Source organism: Protomyctophum parallelum (genome assembly GCF_964188405.1).
Source record: "Protomyctophum parallelum genome assembly, chromosome: 18".
NCBI classification, from domain to species: domain Eukaryota; kingdom Metazoa; phylum Chordata; class Actinopteri; order Myctophiformes; family Myctophidae; genus Protomyctophum; species Protomyctophum parallelum.
This window is the reverse complement of record NC_139716.1, coordinates 13,905,123-13,928,902: the sequence shown is the minus strand read 5'-3', so window position 1 is coordinate 13,928,902 and position 23,780 is coordinate 13,905,123. Positions and strand designations below refer to the sequence as shown.

Sequence of the window (23,780 nt, the reverse complement as noted above, 5' to 3'; positions counted from 1 at the left end):
TTGCCTCAAACTTTACTCTTTTACCTGCTTTTTACTAACACTAACATTACAAAGATGCCCAGAACATTGAGATAAACCTGTGTAGTTTATGGCTGCTCCAACAGTAGTGGCAAATGGAATGTCAAAAAATGGAATGTCAAAATATCCACTGCGGTGGCTGAGACCAGTGCCATAGAGTAATGGTTGAGACGAACTAACATCAGTCACTCTGCCGTTCACTATAGTAGAGATGCGCCTGGTGAGGGTTTAAACCCTGCAGCTACGTCGAGTCCGCCTACAGGAAATACGTAAGCTGCGACCATGAGACCCGTTCCTGGATTCGTCTATAGGAGTGGTTGCACCACTGAAAAGAAATGCTACAATAGGTGATGGGTAAAAAAATGAACTTGAGAAATCTCGGAGGGGTGTTTATTAGGCTAAAATAAAGACGGGGAGCAGACATATAGCGTGTGCGGACATTCCATTTTTTGGGGGGCGTTAGGTAGCCACTCCTATATACAGGTTTAATGTTTGTTTTTCCTTAAAGGTATATTCAGTGATTTCACTTAGTTCAAATATCACTTTTTTTGTTTTGTTGTGATAATCCTCCCTACTATAGAGTGTGCTGACCATATAAGGAGTTCCTCCCTGTCCCCAGTTAACCCCTGGGGTAAAATAAATAAATAATTTTTGGCTAGGTGGCCCCTCCGTCATCCAATCAGGATAGAGGTGTTTATTCTGAAAACTGTCACATTTTTTCCGACGTCAAGGTTGAAGGTTGAAGGTTCAAGTTTATTTAGTGTCCCCGAAAGGCAAATTGGGTTGCAGCATAGACAGTACATTAAACAATGAATGAAACAGTACAAACAAACAAACAGTTCACATAGCGGATACCAGAGTACAGAGGTGCACACAACCATTAAAGTGCTATGCGATGGGTCATAAAAGTGCATGTGCATAGACATGGGCACGAGATAATACATTAAAAAGTGAAGGCCTAAATGGCTCAAGTGTCTTTGATGAGTACGGCCCTGTCCCGTCTCACAGGAAACAGCCTTTCTCTCTCTCACACAGCTAGTGAGGTCACACAGGGCTCACGGCCGGGGTCGACGGCCTCATAAACCACACATACACACACACACACACACACACACACACACACACTTGTTTTATTATTATTTCCCAGCGGATGACTTAAACCACGTCAGCAAATCACAGACGGTCCTCTACGAGCACACGGGGGGCATATTAAAGTCATAATCATCACTCACTGCAGTGCAAAGACGCACATTAGCCAATCACTGGACTTGTTTTCGTCTCCTCCAATGAGAGGACGCTGACATCACTGTACTTCCTAGTTGGGTTGGGGTGAGCTGGGGAGGGGAGAGATATCACCACTGCCAGTTTGACTTGTATAGGAGGCACTGACTGCAGGCAGCACTTTACCTTCACTGGATGTTTTCTGGGGCACAGAATGTAAAGGATGGACTGGGAGTTCTGGAATAAACAGATCGACGAGGATGAGGAGGATTTAGTGGAAGATGAGGTGGAAGTTGTTGAAGCCGATGGTGAGTTGGGCTGTGTGTGTGGGGGTGTGTGTGTGTGTGTGTGTGTGGAGAGGAGGAACTGAAATGATAACATGTCATGGAGCTCTGCCCACATTCTTATCCACTTACTGTTCAATGGACTTTGTTCAAGTCCAATTTTATGCTGTCTCCTGCTGAAATGGTGGACTCTACTCTTTGTGTGTGTGTGTGTGTGTGTGTGTGTGTGTGTGTGTGTGTGTGTGTGTGTGTGTGTGTGTGTGTGTGTGTGTGTGTGTGTGTGTGTGTGTGTGTGTGTGTGTGTGTGTGTGTGTGTGTGTGTGTGTGTGTGTGTGTGTGTGTGTGTGTGTGTGTGTGTGTGTGTGTGTGTGTGTGTGTGCGCGTGCGTATGTTGTTGTAGTTGTGGATGTAGGTAATGAGGCTTAGCAGCCAGGTTTCATTCACATTGTTTTGGTCACATGTCATTGGTGTGTGTGCGCATGTGTACTACACAGGTCTGTTTAGTCTTCATAAAGGTCAACTGTAGCAACAATCACATGATAGATCTTATTTCCAGTCCATACTATTAGCCTGTTTACGCCTGGTTCACTTAGTTCATATAGTTAGTATATCAAAGTGAAACAACATGTATCAGCGGCTCAGGGGTAGAGTGGCCGGATGGGAACCGCAAGGTTCCTGGTTCGATCCCTGTGGGCTCCCCCAGAGTTGGTGTCGAAGTGTCCTTGAGCAAGACACTGAACCCCATAATTGCTCCTGATGTTCTGGTCGGTGCCTTGCATGGTTTCCGCTGCCATCAGTGTATGAATGGGTGAACTATGTAAAGTGCCTTGGATAAAGGTGCTATATAAATGCAGCATTTACCATTTATTTACCATTTAAGGTTAAGTCTAGCCCTCAGTGTCAATTCATTCAACTTTTTTGTCACACACTGTCATTTCTGTTTATTTCTTTGACAGAGAAACCTGAATGAGAGAGTGATTCGCTCACTTGACTTTGTTGGTCAGGTATACTGTATGCTAGGAATGTAACTCTAAGGTTACTAGTGCCGGGCAATGGATAAAAGATTATATATCGCAATATGTTTTTGTTGGCTGACTTACAGAGCAGAGACTCTCTCTACCATGATACATTCACGGATAGCATGTTTTATCTTAAAGGACAACTTCTTTTTTTTCAACCAAGGTTCATGTTTTAGGTTGTTATTAGAGAAAGTAAAAGGTGAGTGTTCATTTGCTGCTTTCTTTCGTTTTAGGGATTTTAGCTCTTTTTGACAGGGGGCGGGGGCATTCGAACATGGGGCTAAATATGTATTTTTTTTACAAAATCTTATAGCCATTTCTTTTTTTATTATTTACTATAGTCCTAATAAACCCCAGGAAATTACATCTGGCCACAGAAGATCACAGGATCTACTGAATGTGAAGGAGGCCTACTGGGGGGAAGCCACACTGTGTGTCATAGGCTCAATATGTCAGTTTGACACATTCAGTACATCTCGTGATCTTTTGTGGCCAAATGTAATTTCTTGGGGTTTATTAGCCCCATGCTCGAATGCCCCCGGCCCCCTGTCAAAAACAGCTAAAATCCCTACAACGAAAGAAAGCAGCAAATGAAAAAAAAAACAACACTAAAGTTGTCCTTTAAGGTTTTATGACATCCATTTTCATTTATTTGTTATTTATTTTAGGATTTATGACCTCAATTACACCCAAAACACCTGGACTCTGAACATTCAGTGGACTTTTTCTCTGTGTGTTCTGAAGCCTTTTGAGCCACAACAAAAACAGGCAAAACAGTGACATCTGCTGGCAAATCCCATTGACTTGCCTTCCTTGCTACATCTGTCATACAACTAGTCTTACAGACTACAGTTGGCTGCTCTGTAAACCATTTCTAAATGACAGATATTATGATACATTATTGTTTTCTGTACAAGACTGGGCAAGGGCATAATAAGCAGCCGTACAGTCCCAAGGTTAGTTACTGTACAGAGCTCTACAGCGAATCTCCAGATTATCATGTGTTTATGGCACTGTTATGGGCGGCAGAGTGAAGCAATGATTGTGTCCTCGGGCACACCTATATGACATCATCGTACCTGAACGTTATGCGGGAACGACCCACTGAGTGGCAAAAATCTACTTTCTGGCCTTGACAGCCCATTCATCCAAACAGAAAAGTCCTGTCTGATTGCATTAAACAATGTTAAACTCACCAACATTGCAGCTGTACGAAAAGCTTGAATTATCCTCTTTCTATCTGCAAAGTTTTTGTTTCATAAAAATCCACCATAGAAACGTTATGAGCTAACTTTCTGTCAAGAAATGCCCTGCATTTGATTATTTGTCTAAGTGTCAGTGTTTGGAAGTTCTTGATTTCAATAACACAACATTTTGCTGCCTCCTGCATTATGTGACATTTAGAAACAGGTGGTACGGAAGGACAGTTGAGTGATTTCCAACGAGCGCTTCCAAACTCCAACACTCCATAATGCTGCTCAATGTTTTGCCACTCAGTCTAGATGAGGGGGGCGTGTCCTGATGGGGAAATCATGCATGTGCATACTCTCTATTGACATATAGAGACATCAGTTTTTGGAGGCTTATAGAGTAATTCATGTCTTGCAGAGAAACGGCGAGTAGAGAAAACAGGCTTGAAAAGGTTCACTTCTGTGGTCTCTAACAGCTACATGTTTAAGCATTTATTTCATATTTACATTTACATACAATTTTAGCTCTGACTTTTATTTTATTTCAGACATGCTCTAGTATGTGAAGAGTCTGCTTGTGCTAATAACTCAATTCGGATACAAAAGAAAATGAATACAAATGCAGTTTTTTCTCCTCTGGTGACAAGCTGGAGGCGATGGCAGCTCCTCAGTCAAGCTGGGTCACAGTTGATCTTTTCTCCAAGTTGTTCTTTAACCTCATAACCTGCCTCTACATCATGTCTAAAGTCCACCACATACCAACGCTGGACATGGTAGAATCCTGACCAGAGCACATGTACTCATGCATACGGTATCTAACAGGCTGCCTCATGTTCTCAGCAGACATGTCTTCATAACCGCGGAGTCCTCCGTACTACAATCTTAATGCTTGTACTACGGAGTTATGGATGCGAGTGATTTTGAAACTTTCATTAGTTTTAGTTTTTCAGTTTGTTTGATTTCATTTTAGTTTGAGTTAGTTTTACAGTTAAGTTCATGTGGCGCAAATCTTTGAATATATATTCATTGATCCGGGTGAATGTTTTTAACTCAAATCTTTGCTTCTGGGGCGGGGGTCCCTGGAACAACATATTTTCATATGGGGGTCGGCAATTACATATCTTTTTGGGGGTCCTTGACATGAAAATGTTTGAGAACCACTGACACATAGGTTTCTCATACAACTGTCAGGGTTTAGAAGGCATTTGTAGAATCTAAAGCAGCACTGTCTATGTACCCTTCATGTGCTCTGGATTTGAACCTGGGTCTGTGAACCGCTGAGCTAATGGAGCCTGCCTGCCTGCTTGCTCAGGGGAGAAATTACACGTTTACCTTTTGAAACAGAGATAGAGATTGGACAAAATTGGACTTTTGTTTTTTCCCACACAAAGTGACACAATTCAGCTTTAACATGCAATTCTACTTCTTTTGTTGCATTGTTCATTTTATTTTGCTTAACCCATTTTGGGCGGGAACCCCTTTTGGTGTTAGCATTATGTTATGCTTTAGCTATTGAAAAATAGCAGATCTACGAGCTTGTAGGTCTGCTATTTTTTGAAAAATCGAAGAACGACTGACAGAAACATAGCTTTTTCAGAAAACTGTTAACAATGGGTTTTTTTCCCCTTCATTTTAGGTCACTATAGTATTCCTTATCACAGAGATCTATGCTCAGATAGAAAGAGTTGGTTTTGTTCAGCTGACTCATACTGTATGCATGTGTAATGGACTGAATTTAGATATAGGGCTGACTCAGTGTTTATAAAGTATAGCTGGGGGTTGTAGTTCTGTCCGCGTAAGCATTTTATCTTGTATAACCTACATAAATAATTATACCTAAAGGTACGGACGATGTCACTGCACAGGAATGTCTGGAAAGGTTACTTTAGTGTGTGTGTGTGCATGCGTGTGCGTGCGTGCATGACATTTGGGGTTAACACACACACACACACACACACACACACACACACACACACACACACACACTGGACTGAAAGAGAGAGTGTGTGGTTATGGTGTTTGCTCAGTTCAGATGTGTCACTTCTCAACGTCTCACTTTAGCGTTAAAACCTGAATGACTAGTAGGCTCAGGTATGCAAATCCCTGTGCCACTGTGGTGCCGTGCACACACACACACACACACACACACACACACACACACACACACACAGCTGATAGAGCGAGGCACACCCCACCTCACACTGCAGGGACACAGGGAGCTACCGTATCTCCTATAGGCTATATTGTGTATGTATTTGTAATGGTTAGTATGTTACTTATACTAATTGTACTTCTGCACTACTGTAACTTCTACTTATGGCAGTTAATAATTAACCCCAAAATAAGTATAAAATGAAATGTCAATCATATTGTACTGTACAATCCATGAAATGGTGGTAAGGGGTCGGAGGGAAAAAAACATGAGGCAACCACAATACAGAATAAACACAAGAAGTCTTAATTGTGTTGGCCTGGCTATGAACGGCAAAGGCGTTTTAAGTTCGTGTTATTATTGCATTGTGTGGTAGGGAGCTATTATCTGCTACAAATCTCCTGCCTTCGGGGACGTGTGGGCTAAGTGCTTATTGTCTGATGTGCATTGTGTTGTAGCGCTATGTGGTCTTTGACTTGCAATTGGCCAATTAGCATAGCTGCCATGCTGACATCTGACATTCTGAGGGTCTGAACAGAACCTAGTTCCAGGGTTTTATGTGAACAGCTATGCGGTGAGACTGTGTTTATAGGCCAAGGCTAAACAACAGCAGCTGTCAAAATGGGCTCTGTTCATGTTGGGGTTGTCTTGGGTGACGGTCTGCCTGCATGCATTTCTCAGCAGTTTCTTAACTTTTCATGTTAAAGGAGCATTCTGTGATTTGGGAAAACCCTCCGGTCTGCCCCGGTAACAAGATGTGCACATGCACGCACTACAGTGGGGGGACATGCAACAGGCCAACAGCACGCACACCAAGGCCCGCCCCCGCTCGATCATGATTGGCAGAAGGCCCCTCTCTATCCTGATTGGATGAAGGCTGGGCCACCTAGCCAAAAACGAAACCTACGTTTTTTTTACCCCCAGGGGTTAACTGGGGACAGGGAGGAACTCCTTATATGGTCAGCACACTCTATAGTAGGGAGGATTATCAAAATAAAAATCACTGAACATACCTTTAAATTCTTGCCGTGGCTGCCTTCGAGTTGAAGGCTCACTGTCAAATTTCTCTGGATAAATGGGAGTATAAACCTGGGCCCTCATCAAACCCTGTACACTCAAGACACGCTCCTTATATGGGAAGTACAGAATTAATTCCATGTTGATCTAACCCCATGCCAAAGTGCCATCACTTGCCCAGCAGTCTGTCGTCAACGAGGCGGATGCGTGCACGCTGTCTGTCTGTCTGTCTGTTTAGGGTTACCAACAGGGGGCGCTGTTGCACCACTCACCTCAGACAGGTCTGAACGTTACTGTAGCCTACTTTAGAATGTTACTCATGTACAGTATAGGACACAGTCTGTGGAACATGTCACACCATCACTGCAAAACCTGTTGAATCTGGAAATATGGAAGCACATAATAAATATCAAAAACATTTGTTCACATCCTCATACTCGACAGGAAGCCACGACCCCCCCCCCCCCCCCTCCTACCGTCAGATCATTAAGATGTCTCGTATGAATGCTCACATTAAAGACATAACGGATTAACCAATTGTTTCATTCGCCGCCAGGGGACTTCCATTGTGTGTGTGTGTGTGTGTGTGTGTGTTTTCAGTAGTTTCCGACCTCTGCCACATTGCACAAGGCCTTTTGTCTCGTTTCCACTTGAGAACGTGGTGAAAGTTTTGTCTATTTTAAACGCTCACCAATACAGCATTGTGTGGGAGTGAGTTATCGATATATACTACGTCTGTGAAACATGTTACAATACACAATTGTTTGTTATACGTATTTCTTGAGGTGGATAAGAATTGACTGGTTGCTGGTGCAAAGCACTTTTCCCAAGGAGTATCTGTGCGCGTGCGTGCGTGCATGTGAGAGATAGAAATTCAGTCAAATCCAGCTGTGAGCTTAAGTTGTAGATCGGCTCTTTTCGGATATTGGTTATTTTAAGATAAGGATTACAGTATTTGAAGATGATATAATCATGAGATTATATTTGTCTGTTATTCCATGTATGTTCAGTCAGTGTACAGTGAGTGTGTACAGTACAGTACAGTACGTGAGTACTGTACCTAATGATACTCATACTAGGGATGTCCCGATCACGTTTTTTTTTGCTCCCAATCAGATTCCGATCATTTGATTTTGAGACATACCGATTTTTCCCGGTCCGATCTTTATATTTTTCTATAGCACTTATGCCATATCACAATAGCAAATATCCTAATGAATGTCACTCTAGTCTAGTCTGTTGTGTTGCCTTTCAATTATTTATTTATTTTTCTATGAAAGCATGGAATCATAGCAAAATAATGATGTATTGGTTAATTAGAGTGAATACAGCTTATAGAACTGAAGTCAAGTTAAAACTCTCTCGCCTCTGAATGTGACGGACTGGTCTTTGTTTGATGATCTCTGACTGGGACCAGAAGGAAAACAACTAGCATGAACTCAACAGTTTTTACAAAATCTCATTGCTTGCTTATACATCTTTTCTGTGAGATTTACATTAGACAATTTCTCGACCCCACCCCTTCTCCCATTGGTTTATATTGTGTTCATGATCCAAGATGGCTGCAGGAACCAGGAGGGGGGCGGGGCGGAGGTGAGCGGGCGGGGTCGACATATGCCCTTACTGGGCTGCGTTCAAGACACTTGCCTTGTGTCTGACACCTGACTTGTGTCTGAACACAGCTTTGATGGATGTGTTCTGCCCCCCCCCCCCCCCCCCCCCCCCTCCCCCATCAAACAAAATGCTTGGTCAAACCATATGGGCTTCCATTGGGGTGGCCATTAAACACAGACACAAGACAGACACAAGACAGGTGTCTTGAATGTGTGAATGCAGCCCAGTAAGGGCATAAGGTCGAACCCCACCCGCTCACCTCCGCCCCACCCCCTCCTGGTGCTGCGGCCATCTTGGAAACTAAACACAATATAAACAAATGGGAGAGGGGTGGGGCCGAGAAAGGCCCTCATTAAAAATCCGATCTTTTCTCCACAATTCCGATCTTTTGAAAATCATGTGATCGGAGCCGATTTCCGATCACCCGATCCGATCGGGACAACCCTAACTCATACAGTACAGTAGGTGTGTACTGTACAGTACATAGTCATACAGTACAGTAGCCAGCTACGTGCAATAGAACCGTCAATGGTCTACTGTAAGTGTAAGTACAGTTCCTGTACAGTTCCTGTTTCTGCTTGTTAACCACTTATCCACTTAAAGCCTGATTTTATACTTAATCATATCATCATATGACAGTTTACTGTGGGGCAAAACAAAAGCGTCTAAGTAACAACAGAGCTTTTGTAGATCTGCTATCTTATTGGCTTATTTCTTTTTAATCGTGGACACATTTTCACATAATAATGGCCATAGCCAAAATGGGGACCACCACCATCATTGCCCATGTTGTTTCACCAAAGAGATTCGGTGTAGAGTGCAGGGGAATAAAGGAGAGGGTGCCAAGTATAGACTAATTCAGAAACTGGTCTCATGGTCGCAGCTTACGTATTTCCTGTGGGCGGACTCAACGTATCTGTGGGTTTAAACCCTCACCTCTTCTACTATAGTGACTGATGTTAGTCTGCCTCAAACGTTACTCTTTTACCTGCTTTTTACTAACACTAACATTATAAACATCGGGATGAACCTGTGTAGTTTATGGCTGCTCCAACAGTAGTGGCAACATAAAAAAAAAAGAAAAAACGGAATGTCAAAATATCCACCGCGGTGGCTGAGACCAGAGCCATTGAGTAATGGTTGAGACGACGCAGTGAAAGGTCCTGAAAGATACATAACGTCAGTCTTACCAAATACCCAATCTTTCTGTTTTATGAACACAAGGCTGCCGTACTTTATACCTCATACTTTAAATGCTTAGTACTACACAGGTTCATCTCCATGTTCTGGGCATCTTTGTAATGTTAGTGTTAGTAAAAAGCAGGTAAAAGAGTAACGTTTGAGGCAGACTAACATCAGTCACTATAGTAAAAGAGGTGCGCCTGGTGAGGGTTTAAACCCTGCAGCTACGTCGAGTCCGCCTACAGGAAATACGTGAGCTGCGACCATGAGACCCGTTTCTGAATTCGCTTATAGGTCCCTGGTGGACTCCAGGCTCTTGAACTACATGGCTTAAAGTGGTTGCTGTGCTTAACAGTAGATTACTGTATGCAGTCAAATGCATCGTTTCCCCTGAGCCCGATCATGTGTTCTCACATGCATCACTTATTATCATTTCAGTGTGTGTGTGTGCCCACTGTGCCGGCGTGTTTGTGTGCGTTTGGACTGTACCATACAGACGTACGTGTGTGTGTGTGTGTGTGTGTGTGTATTTTGGTGGGCCTTGATGCCGATCTACAATCCCACAACGTGTCGCGCTGCAATGCGTTGTGGGCTTGTAGATCTGCTATTTCGGGCATGAAACAAAGTGACTAGTCTAGTCTAGTTTTTCTTTGTTGACGAAATTGTCAATATATGTAGTCTTACCTTTTGTCATCATAGCTTAGTTTTCATTTAGTTTCAATCTAGTTTTCATCTGTGAAGAAATGTAGTTGACTACTGATTTTTCGACATAGTTTTAGTCGACGAAAACAACACTGTCTCACTTCTGTCTCTCTCTCTCTCTGTGTCTCTATCTGTGTCTCTCTGTCTCTCTCCCAGGGTCTTACGAGGAGCAGACAGACAGCGGCAGGCCGTCCTCCGTTATGAACGGCAGTGGTCCGGGGGGTCCGGGGGGGTTGGGGGGGCCGGGGGGCAGTAAGTGCGTGGACCCCCTAGAAGACCCCGTCCCCGGGGTGGGGACCTACGAGGACTTCAACACCATCGACTGGGTCCGGGAGAAGAGCAAGGACCGGGACCGCCACAGAGAGGTACTGTATAGGTCCGGGTGCTTCAGAACGCCACAGAGAAACCTCCGTTGAAATGAACTAGTTCTTATACCCGTTCAAATATATGAACACGTTACACCATGGGGTCTCAAAGTGTTGTCCATCCCTCTTGTCATCGTCATTTTTCGACCGCAGTCGAGACTGTGGATTTCACAATATTATGCCAGACTTCCCGGTCCTTTATTGCCACCCCCAGTTCCTGCTTACTGATGCCTGTGTCCCTAGAGATGACATTAGGGAATGACAGTTTTCTACCTCTGGTCTGCTATGAGGCAGGACTCCAGAGAAGAAGGGAAGATATAACCTCATTGTCAGCTCTGTAGCAGTGGCCGGAAAACTGTGTTCTTCTGGATCGGACTAGTGAAGAAACACGGGGGAAGGTTGCCGTATATTAGATTAGTCGATGGGTGGCTCCTTTTGTCCTCTATGACATACGACGAATTAGACCGTTCCTCACCCAGGAGTCAGCCCAGCTCCTAATCCAGACAACAGTCTTGTCATAACTTGACTATTGTTACTCCCTCCTTACTGGCCTACCGGCTTGTGCACTTAAGCCTCTCCAACTGATCCAAAATGCCGCAGCTCGCTTGGTCTTCAACCAGCCAAAATTCTCCCCCCTTCTCCATTGGCTCACGGTCGCTGCCCGCACAGAATACAAAACTCTGATGCTGGCATTCAAAGCAACCAAAGGTATGGCTCTCCCCCATATCTCACAAGTATGATCGTACCCTACAAACCCTCCCGCGCACTCAGATCAGCCAACGCAGGGAAGCTGGAGGTACGTTAGTTAGTTAGTTAGTTTAATTTATTGTCCACATGTGGAAATTCGTCTTCGGTCTCAAACAGTAAAAAACAAACTGTTACAACAACAGCAACAACACTTAACACAATTATTTTCTCATGGCAAAAAAGTGCAGGACAACAGTGGCAGATACATTGGAAAACAAACAAATCTAGCGAGACATGGTATCATTTAGTGCCTTAATGGCATTTGGTATGAAAGAATTTAAAAAAATGTTACGGTTAGCTCTTGGTACTTTGTACCGTCTACCAGAGGGAAGCAGTTTGAACTCCCTGCAGAGTGGATGAGAGGAGGTCGTTTGCTATCTTGATAGCTTTTTTTACGAAGTACCTCCTTGTAGATACAGCCTAATTGTTTCTGTCTCTTCCCAATTATTTTTGAGGCTAGGTTTACTATTCGCTGCAGCTTGCTTCTTCCTTTTACATTTAGATTGCCAAACCACATTGCCATGTTAAAAGTCAAGATTCCCTCTGTCAGGTTTTTATAGACTGTTTCCATAATAAGCTTGCTCACTCTAAAGGAGTTGAGCTTGCGTAGTAGGTGGAAGTTTAAAAAATCTGGTCAGTATTTTCACTGAAATTGAGTTTGCTGTCAATATATGTGCCTAAGTATTTAAATTTGTCTACTACCTCCACTATTTGTCCACCAATTGTAATGGACTGCACAGGTTCCTTTTCATGAATGACAAGTTATTTTGTTTTTGTCACATTGATCCCTAAGGAGCTTTTATCGCACCAGTTCTGAAGAGAGAACACATGTGCTCTGTATGCTTCCTCCCCCACTGTGTCCCCCTTCTTCAGTAAGGCAACCAGGGCCATATCATCCGCATATTTGAACAAATGAAACATATCCTGGTCTAACTGGAATTCATTTGTATATAAGGAGAAAAGTAAGGGGGATAAGATAGTATGGGCAGTACGACCTTCACTAAAAACGCCAGGACAACGCTCCACACGTCCCAAACTCTTCTCCCTTCTGGCTCCAAAACTGCAGCCTCACTCCCAATCTTCCGCCGTAGTCTGAAAACCCACCTTTTCAGACTGCCCGTAGCACTTGCCCTAGCCCCTTAGATAGCACTTTATGTAGACTAAGATAGCATTTTAGACAGACTTATAGCATGTTACGTAGACAGCACCAGAATTGCATTTTATGTATTCATAGCACTTTATAGTACATACAGTATATATGTATAGTTTATATACGGTAGTTTCATTATATAGATATTCCACTATTACGCTCTTAGCTTGCCCATGTTTCATGATACTTTTTATGTATTTGATGTATTGCCATGCTTTTTGTTTTTGCTTAATGTAAATCGCTCTGGATTAAGAGCGTCTGCTAAATGCCTAAATTGTAAACTCTTGTCCTCCCTCCCTCCATCCCTCCATCCTCCAGATCACCAGTAAAAGCAGAACGTCTACATTAGCTCTGCTGAGAAGTGTCAGCGACGCCTTCTCTGGATGGCTTCTGATGCTGCTGGTGGGCCTGATGTCAGGTAACACACACACACACACACACACACACACACACACACACACACACACACACACACACACACACACACACACACACACACACACACACGCACAAATGAACGATGACACTGACATGATGATGTACATCATGTCAGCACTGACTTGTACATTGCACTAGAGGGCAGTATAACCACAGCAGAAGCTTTGTGTCTGTTGACTAAGTCCACGTACCCTCGGATGTACAGTATACGCACTGTGCACACACACAACTGTTTTTACATTTCTTATTTTTAATTACTGCAGCCAATGGGCATAAAGATATAATAGGTCTATAAAAAAGACAGAACGATGTGATCATATAGCAATCAGTACCTAAAGTACAGTGACAATTTAAGCCAGTCATATCCGGAACAAAGTGCAAGGACATCATTTATAGGTGGACAGGAATGTTACAGAGTTACTGGGATATTGAATAAAAACTATGGAATGCCAGCTGGGAGGACATGTTACAGAGTTACTGGGATATTGAATAAAAACGATGGAATGCCAGCTGGGAGGACATGTTACAGAGTTACTGGGATAAGGAATACAAACTACTATAAACAACCCTTTTTTGGTGCTTATGAGATGATGCATGGATTTTAGTTTCAGTGATAATCTTAACACATAACATTGTGCACATGTAAGAAGCAGCAGTCTGAAATAGGGTTACTCTCCCCCCCCCCCCCCCCCCCCAGGCGCTCTGGCCGGCGGTATCGACATCTCAGCCCATTGGCTGACGGACATGAAGGAGGGGGTGTGTCTGAACGGCTTCTGGTTCAACCACGAGCACTGCTGCTGGACGTCCAATGAGACCACCTTTCAGGAGAGGGACAAGTGTCCGCAGTGGAAGAGCTGGGCGGAGCTAATGGCAGGGACCAATGAGGTAAGAGGCTGGGGGGGCTGAGCTAATGGCAGGGACCAATGAGGTAGGATGAGCGTAAAAAATATTCATTTTACACTCTCTTGTTAAACGTCTGCATTTTCTTAATTTACAAGAAGACATTTTACACACGTTTTCACGATTTTCTTCAAAAATAGTGTCCTAATAATGGTTTAACCCATTTTGGTGTTTCAAGCATTATGTTATGCTTTAGCTATTGAAAAATAGCAGATCTCGGTGCCGAGCTTGCAGGTCTGCTATTTTTGAAAAATCGGTGGAAAAAAGGCCGCACATCTTTGAATATATATTCTTTCAGAGTGAGCGTTTTTAACTCAAATCTCTGCTTCTGGGAGGGGGGGGGGGGGTCCCTGGAACAACATATTTTCAGATGGGGGTTGGCGGCCAAATTCATATAATGTTTTTAAATATTCTTCACTGACATAGAAACATGAGGCTTTTCAGAAAACTGTCAGGATTTAGAAGACATTTGTAGAATCGTTCCCAGGTCAAAATGGGTTAACATGGTGGAATAGAGGTGATATATAATAATTAATTATTTTATTTGTAAGCAGTGAGCACACACACAACCTTCTTATCTACTGTACTGTTCTGATATTGCAATACAACAGGCCTACTAGATGCCCAGTGCTTGGGCCCCATCTAGTGGTGCAAAGAGGTCATGACATTTCAAAGCACAGTGCTGTGTTTTTTGTCATTAGACATAAAATAACTAATTTATTAATGATTTCATGGATGTCAAATAACTTGAATAGTTTATTTACACTGATCAAACTGTGTGTGTGTGTGTGTGTGTGTGTGTGTGTGTGTGTGTGTGTGTGTGTGTGTGTGTGTGTGTGTGTGTGTGTGTGTGTGTGTGTGTGTGTGTGTGTGTGTGTGTGTGTGTGTGTGTGTGTGTGTGTGTGTGTGTGTGTGTGTGTGTTCGTTGCAGGGCCCGTTCGCCTACATCCTCAACTATCTGATGTACATGTTCTGGGCTCTGCTGTTCTCCTTCCTGGCGGTCATCCTGGTCAGAGCCTTCGCTCCGTACGCCTGTGGGTCGGGAATACCAGAGGTGAGCTCACAGTGACATCATGATCTCTGGAATATCAGGAATACCAGAGGTGAGCTCACAGTGACATCATGATCTCTAGAATATCAGGAATACCAGAGGTGAGCTCACAGTGACATCATGATCTCTAGAATATCAGGAATACCAGAGGTGAGCTCACAGTGACATCATGATCTCTAGAATATCAGGAATACCAGAGGTGAGCTCACAGTGACATCATGATCTCTGGAATATCAGGAATACCAGAGGTGAGCTCACAGTGACATCATGATCTCTAGAATATCAGGAATACCAGAGGTGAGCTCACACTGACATCATGATCTCAGGAACACACTACGAGGCGTGATTATGAATCCCACCTGTGTTCTAGGTTAAGATCCGCCTTACCATGTGTCTGATTGGCTCCCAAGCAGGCATAGTTTTACTGAGGTTAGGTTTCTGGTTTAAGGACTTCAGTGTTTTGTACCATACTATTGTATGTATATTAAGTACAGAACAAAGAATGTTTGCTTTCGCCATCTTTGTTGAAGAAGAGTCTGGGCCATTATGATTGAGTTCCTTTTATGACAGTGTTAGGGCTCCCTTTTCGCTAAAGCCCTTATCCCTATTCTTCTTTGCCTTTTTTTTTAATTTTTATTATTTTGCAAAACATTTTTGAATAGTTAAAATGGCCAGTCTACAAGCTCACATCGTGCCGATGTAGATTGGCTATAGTTGAACTATTCAAAAATGTTTTTCAAAATAGTAAGAAAAGGGTCAAAGAAGTTTAGGGATAAGGGGTTTAGCGGTGACGAAAATGGAGCCCATAATGTTTAGTTGGCTAAGACTATTGGTAGGCCTTAAAGTTCAATGGTGTGTTCAAAGACTGAGTTTATATCTGAACGTTCTACTAAAAGTAACACTAAGCCTGTGTTGCTAAAATATTTTACTGTACTTACTAAAAGTTTCTAGTAACTAGTAAATCTAGTAACCTCTCTGAAGTTAGTTTTACGGAAGTTTAGGGTTAGGTTTAGGCAGTTTTACTGGTTATATCTCCTGTGGTACCAATACATCAATACAGTACATATAAATACAAATAACAAAATATTCTTTAGTTTTGGGTCTGCGTGGAAGAATCTCAAATGGTGGTTCCGTGGCTCAAAATAAATAATGTGCCTTGATATAAAAAAAAAAAAGGTTAAACCACTGAGTTAGTGCATACACCACATGCTCCTACTGTATCTAATAAGTAATGTATGCACGCACGTAAACACGCACGCACAGTCTCACAAACACACGCATGCGCACACACACAGTCACACACACGCACGCACATGCACACAAACGCGCGCACACTGCCTGAGGTCTGTTACTGTATGTTAAATCCTTCGTAATGTTCTATACTGTCGTGTTATTTGCTAATGCTAAGCCAGGGTAAAAAGCCACAGCGTCTGGCTGCCACAGGAGGAAACAGTTTGGGGATGTTTGCTGTTGCTTAATACTTAAGTGTCGTTGTTGTTGTTTTTTTTAATTCTACTGTCGTCGGGGGGCCATATTATTATTTCGAAATCTCGCATCAAATCGCTTCCAGGCTCTCTGCTGAGGTCTGTGTTTTTATTGTTGTTATTTTAAAACAATTATTTTTCTTGGTAGCTTCCTGAAAGTATACCGAGAGAGATTGAGTGCATTACTCAATCTACTGTATACTGTACAGTCACTCAACTTCACTGCCAGACAGTCTGTTACTCTGTTACTGCCTGGTTTAGCGACACTTTTGCTTCAAACCCATTTTTTTACCGTGAACATCAAATTTTCATGATTTAGTTTCGGTCTCTCTTTCCTCTCCTCCCTGTTCATCCGTCGCAAACAACATTCAGTCAAATTGTCCTCTCAGTACAGGGTTGTGTAGCATGGAATGGCCTTCCTCTGCGTATAAGGGATTGTGCTACATTTCCATCTTTTACATTAAATCTGAAAAGATAGTTGCTAGAAAACCAAAGCTGCAACCATTTGTGATCTTGTTTGAGGTGTATTTTTACGCTGTGTTCCCTATGTAACGTTATGTAAATGTATTCCTGTCTGTTTTCTGTTTCTGTGTGAGGACTGCGGATTGAAAACTAGCATCTTTGCTAAATCCTCCGGTGTATTTACGTCCATTAAACAGTTTGACTCCATAAAACGCTTTACCCGCATTTTAATCAAACATTCTACGATGCCGAGATTGTTTTATTACCTTTGCAGCATACGCCGAAGAATTTGCGCTTTTAGATCCGTGAAGATCCGCTAGTAAACACTGCCCACATTGGTTATTGAGCCGACAAAAAGAGCCACTTCCTTGATCCGGGTCACAGACAGACAAAGAGCAAAGCGAGCCAAGATTGTCTCTCCCCTCTCGTTCACTTGCATTGGCCTCAATTTCCCAGAATGATGACTTGATTTCCGGTTTCGTCATCACAACGTGACGGCCTCGTCATCATATCCCGGATAAATCCTGCTGTTTCTTTTTAATTATTTTAACCCATTCTGACCTGAGATCAGATTCATACGAGGTTTCCACTGGACACACATTGGTCTGATTAACCCATTCTGACCTGAGATCAGATTCTAAAAATGTCAGTCGTTCTTCGATTTTTCAAAAAATAGCAGACCTACAAGCTCGTATCGCGCCACTCGGTGGCGCGATACGAGCTTGTAGATCTGCTATTTTTCAATAGCTAAAGCATAACATGATGCCAACACCAACATGGGTGCCCGGTCAGAATGGGTTAAAACGGCTAATTAAAACGCATTAAACAAATGTCGGGTATAGGCGTTTTTACACGCGGTGGAACACTGGATTTAAACAATTAGCGGCCGTCAAACTGTTTCATTGTCCCTGTCCAAATAAAGGAATATAAAGTAAAATCTTCCGTTCCTCGTGGTGTGCGTTTTCAGATCAAGACCATCCTGAGCGGGTTCATCATCCGGGGCTACCTGGGGAAGTGGACGCTCATCATCAAGACCATCACGCTGGTCCTGGCCGTGTCGTCGGGCCTCAGCCTGGGGAAAGAGGGCCCCCTGGTGCACGTGGCGTGCTGCTGCGCCAACATCCTCTGTCACCTGTTCACCAAGTACCGCAAGAACGAGGCCAAGAGGAGAGAGGTGAGGACGAGGGGGGGACGATTCTTACAAATGCCTTCTAAATGCTGACGGTTTTCTGAAAAAACCCTATGTTTCTATGTCAGTCGTTCAGTGCAGTTTCATGTCAAGGACTCTCGAAAATATCTGTAATTGTCCACCTACCCTCATCTGAAAATATGTTAGAATATATATTCAAACCAATATATATATTCAAACCACCATTTGGGCCACATTTTCACGATAAAAAAAAATAATAGCAGACCTACAAGCTTGTAGATCTGCTTTTCAATAGCTAAAGTATAACATAATGCTTAAAACACCAGAAGGGGTTCCCGCCCAGAATGGGTTAATGAAACAGTCTCCAGTTAAAACTGTACTTGGACAATTTTTCTCCTGTCAAATCTATTTGTCAGAAATAGCCGAGCTTGTAGATCGGCTATTCTCTGCCTCCGAACACTGCTGGGCTAGCTCTTATTGTCTTACCCTATTACAGATCGGTTAAAATATCGTTTTTATTAATTGAATGAAGTTCCCACTTGTCATTTCTAATTAGTTATGGCTTTATTAAATGATTATTTGATGGTTTGGCGTTTGGTGGCGATGTCATCATAGGTTCTATCGGCAGCAGCGGCGGTGGGCGTGTCCGTGGCCTTTGGAGCACCAATAGGAGGCGTTCTCTTCAGCCTGGAGGAGGTACTACTGGAGATTGATTGATTGATTGATGGGAAATTGGTTTCACAGTTTGTAGAATGCGTACAATTAAAAAAGGATAAAACAATAAAAAAAACTACTGTCTTCCCCCCCTCTCTCTTTCTCCCCCCTCCCCCCTCTCTCCCCCCTCCCCCCCTCTCTCCCCCCTCCCCCTCCCTCTCCCTCCACCTCCTCCCCCTCTCCCCCCCCCCCCAGGTGAGCTACTACTTCCCCCTGAAGACCCTGTGGCGGTCCTTCTTCGCCGCCCTGGTGGCGGCGTTCACGCTGCGCTCCATCAACCCGTTCGGCAACAGCCGCCTGGTGCTGTTCTACGTGGAGTTCCACGCCCCCTGGCACCTCCTGGAGCTGGTGCCCTTCATCCTGCTGGGCATCTTCGGAGGCCTCTGGGGGGCGCTGTTCATCAAGGCCAACATCGCCTGGTGCAAGAGGCGTGAGTACACACAGAGAGAGAGAGAGAGAGAGAGTTTCAAGCATTATGTTATGCTTTAGCTATTGAAAAATAGCAGATCTACAAGCTCATAGCGCGGCACCGAGTGCCGCGCTATGAGCTTGTAGGTCTGCTATTTTTGAAAGGTCGTGACAATGTGGCGCAAATTTTGGAATATATATTCTTTCAGAGCGAACGTTTTTAACTCAAATCTTTGCCTCTTGGGGGGTGGGGGGGGTCCCTGGAACAACGTATTTTCAGATGGGGGGTCGGCGGTCAAATACATATATTTTTGGGGGTCCTTGATGTGAAAATGTTTGAGAACGACTGACTACACAATTAGAGAATGTAGAATAATTGTTATTTTGATCAACATTTTCCTGTTATCTCTCCTAATGGTACCAACATCAAGACAGCATGGAATTGGGTAATTCCTATTGAACGAGAAAATATGTTGTTCCAGGGACCCCCCCCCCCCCCCCCAGAAGCAAAGATTTGAGTTAAAAACGTTCGCTCTGAAAGAATATATATTCAAAAGTTCAAAGTCCAAACTCCAACACTCAATGCTCAATGTTTTGCCACTCAGTCTAGATGAGGGGGGCGTGCCCTGAAGGGAAAATCATGCATGTGCATACTCTCCATAGCTAAAGTATAACGTAATGCTTAAAACACTAAAAAGTGGTTCCCGCCCCAAAATGGTTAATATAGTCAGCCTCCATTCTTCTCTTCTCTCCCTTATCCGAATCTATTTGCCGCTTCTTGGCTTGGTCTGTTTTTCTCCCGAGAATCTCTGTCTCTGAATCTCCAAATGGAGTGTTCTATCCCAGCCGAGCTGACCGGGCGCTTTGTGACGTCTTCGTTACATAATTCAATTATAATGAATAAAGACAGTTGTTTTGACACAGACCAGCAGCTGTGAGGCAGGCCCGTTCCGTGATATGTTCTGTCAGCAGCAATCAGGGTGACAAAACCACGCGGGCCACAGGCCCCCCGACGTTAATGCTTTACATGAAATACTGGCCCTCTTAACCCGCTCTGGCCGGGAAACCCCTTTTGGTGTTTTAAAGCATTATTGTTAACGCTTTAGGCTATTGAGAAATAGCAGATCTACGCCGGCGGCTATGAGCTTGTAGGTCTGCTGTTTTTTGAAAAATCCTGAAAATGTGGCGCAAATCTTTGAATATAATTATATTTTTTTCAGAGCGTTTTTAACTCAAATCTTTGCTTCTGGGAGGTCCCTGGAACGACGCATTTTCAGATTATTACATATATGTTTGGGGGTCCTTGACATGAAAATGTTTGAGAACCACTGACAAAGAAACTTTAGAAAATGTTCAGAAAACTGTCGAGATTTACGAAGGCATTTGTAGAATCGTCCTCGGGTCTAAATGGGTTAACGCATTACATGAAATACTAGCCCTCTTAATATTGGATAATTACAGCACTAGATATTAAAATGAACAAATAATGTGGGAGAGAAGATATTGCTGGTGAAAGGGACGGCAGTATAGTGGACCGTTGGTTTTGCAGACCGGGCGCGGTGACGAGATTATTGATCTTAGCGTGTCGTCGAGAAACGATGAGGAAGGACATGATGATTGTTTCTGCACATTGTCCTCGGCTCTATTTCACGCACGCACACACACACACACACACACGCACACACACACACACACACACACACACACACACACAAACCCTCCTGCGTGCTCAGATCAGCCAATGCAGGGAAACTGGAAGTGACTTCACTAAATACGCCGGGACAACAACGCTCCACTCGTCCCAAACTCTTCTCCCTTCTGGCTCCAAAACTATGGAAAGCACTTCCCATATTGCAATCAGAACTGCAGACTCACTCCCAATGTTCCGCCAGTAGTCTGAAAATCCACCTCTTCAGTCTCCATCTTAGCCCCGTAGCACTTGCCCTAGCCTCAGTGACTGTATACTTATGTAACTTTGATACCATCTGAGGTAGACATAGCACTCTAGTGCTCTAGTGTATATGTATAGTTTCATTATGTAGATATTCGACTGTTAGGTTCTTAGTTTAAGTATGATTCATGATGACTATTTTGATGTATGACCATGTTTTTGTTCTCGCTCTGGATTAAGAGCGTCTGCCAAATGCCTAAATTGTAAATTGCACGCTCCCACACAACATCTACCTTTTGCTTTCCCATGTGTAGCAGACGGATGTGTCCTCTTTCTCATTATCCTCCCTCTGGCTTCATTTCTCAATTTCTCAGACTTTCTCTCTCTCTCTCTCTCTCTCTCTCTCTCTCTCTCTCTCTCTCTCTCTCTCTCTCTCTCTCTCTCTCTCTCTCTCTCTCTCAACCTCTCATCTCCATGTTTCAGCTTTTATGTTCCTTTTTAACTTAATTCCCTTACATACCTCATCATACAAGTGTCGCACAAAAGTAGTGAAAATAGCAGATGTAAATCTGCTATTTTAGAGAGGCGCTAGCCCCTCCCATATCCAGCTTTGAGGCTTTGTGTAAACACAAACATTGTTTTGATACCGTTTCCTATGACCAGTTCTGAGGGTTTGTGCAACGCAAAAGACAACATGTTTGATCACACAAAGATTTGATGACAAAAGTGAGGACGCAAATTGTGATTGGCCAGAATGGGATCATGTATGACGATGACGTATAAGAACGCCCCTCACAAGTGTGTGAATGTTCAATTATACGCCGACAGCAACCATATTGTCTGGCTGTTATCACAGTCTTGCGCCGTCTGTCTGTCTGTCGCGCTAAACGTTTGCTGCTCGTGCCTTGGGTATAGGGCTGTCAAAAAAAATCGATTCGAGTTAGAATCGTGATTCTAATGCCGTCCGATTCAGAATTGATTCTCATTTTCCAAAAATCGATTTGGGACACCTAAAGATTCGCAGCCCTAGCAACCATATTGTCTTGCTGTTATCACAGTCTTGCGCCGTCTGTCTGTCTGTCACGCTAAACGTTTGCTGTATGTGTGTTTGCGTGTGAATGAATTGCGTGACTCTCTGTGGTGTTCTACTAAATAAAGCCCCCTCTCTGTGTGGCCTCTCCTCCCCAGGTAAGACCACCCGTCTGGGTCACTACCCCATCGTGGAGGTCCTGGTGGTGGCCGGCTTCACGGCGCTGGTGTCCTTCCCCAACAGCTACACCAGGATGAGCGGAGCGGAGCTCATCTCTGAGCTGTTCAACGACTGCTCTCTGCTCGACTCCTCGCAGCTCTGTGGATACAAACAGGTAGGGAGTGTGTGTGTGTGTGTGTGTGTGTGTGTGGGGGGGGGGGGGGGTGTAGTGTGGTGGAATACAGTTTATGGAGTGAGTACTTGTGGTTGGGTGAGCGATGATGAAACATGTGTAAAAAAAAAAAGAAACATGTTTATGGGGTGTCAGAAATGAAACAGTTTTTGCTGAAAACGAAAAACATGAGACCGATCCAAGTTGAAAAGTACTTCCCAGATAGAAAGGGTTTTGTGAAGGCTGCCAGGCAGAACATGAAGTTAACAGAGGAAAATGTCAGAGTGAAGAGGGTGCAGAGGGTTGATGCGGAATCGGAACTTGAAAAGTGTCTAGTGTGATGGTGGTGGTGCCGCTGGGTTCCTTCTGTGCGCTGGGTCCTCTTTTGCACTTGGTTTTGTCTTTAATGGACATGAAGATTAAGATACAGCTGGTCTGCCTGTGCTATTAACTTTAAAAAAAAGTGTTCAAGTCAACTCCTTCACCTCTTCAGTTGTTCTTAACCATAAAAAAGGAAAACTGATTTTCTTCATGAGGAACAGCTACGTCTTCACAATGTGTTATATCTCAAACATAGACTGTAAAAAATATGGACAAAGCGTTCCCCGGGTCTAACATGGACGTAAAATGAAGCCTGTTATTCCTGCACTGTAAGTCGCCATCTTTCTAGATCCGTTTTGGCCCAGCTGGCCATTGGCTGCCCAGACAACGAGGCGGGACTTCCCCCCTTCTTCTCCGTTGGTTTTTATTTTGACTCGAGTGGGAGGGGAATCCCGATCATAGACTGTAACGGTAGCCACGCCCCTCAGAACATACGCGACTTTATGGTCATTTATTTTATAAATGGGACCATAATTTTTTGAAATGAGACTTTAAACTAGTGACTGGAAGCAGAAAGTATTCATGACCATGTTTATTAAGGTAATACAGTCTAGGTGAAGTTGGGCCCAAATACATGGACTTCTATGGGGCTATGGGTTTTTTTGGGTCCAGTGACAGACAGCGCCACAACAGGCCATTATATGAACTTTCAGGAGTTTCAGGCTTCACAAAATATCTGTCTGACTGCCCCCCTGATCTCAAAGTACAACAAGACGTTTGGCGCTCATGCTCAGCACCTTGAGGGGTTTCTGGAATGCACAACCGACGTTGTGCATTACACTCAAATCAGTGGTGGAAGCCACCGTTGTGAAGAAGATGTCTTCAGACAGATCCATGTTCCTCATCCAGGCTTCAGACAGATCCTCCATGTTCCTCCTT

The 23,780-nt window shown here is 43.6% G+C and overlaps 1 protein-coding gene across 1 annotated transcript in view; it reads left to right on the top strand.

The window, feature by feature from the left end:
* LOC310875577 (H(+)/Cl(-) exchange transporter 5-like) overlaps nucleotides 1-23,780 on the top strand; it is a 63,888-nt gene that overhangs the window by 19,499 nt on the left and 20,609 nt on the right. Inside the window, 8 exon segments of the mRNA XM_083788859.1 lie at nucleotides 10,556-10,764; nucleotides 12,980-13,079; nucleotides 13,797-13,984; nucleotides 14,931-15,053; nucleotides 17,964-18,170; nucleotides 18,762-18,842; nucleotides 19,056-19,290; nucleotides 22,348-22,523. Of these exon segments, the coding sequence (XP_083644985.1) occupies nucleotides 10,556-10,764; nucleotides 12,980-13,079; nucleotides 13,797-13,984; nucleotides 14,931-15,053; nucleotides 17,964-18,170; nucleotides 18,762-18,842; nucleotides 19,056-19,290; nucleotides 22,348-22,523 (1,319 nt within the window).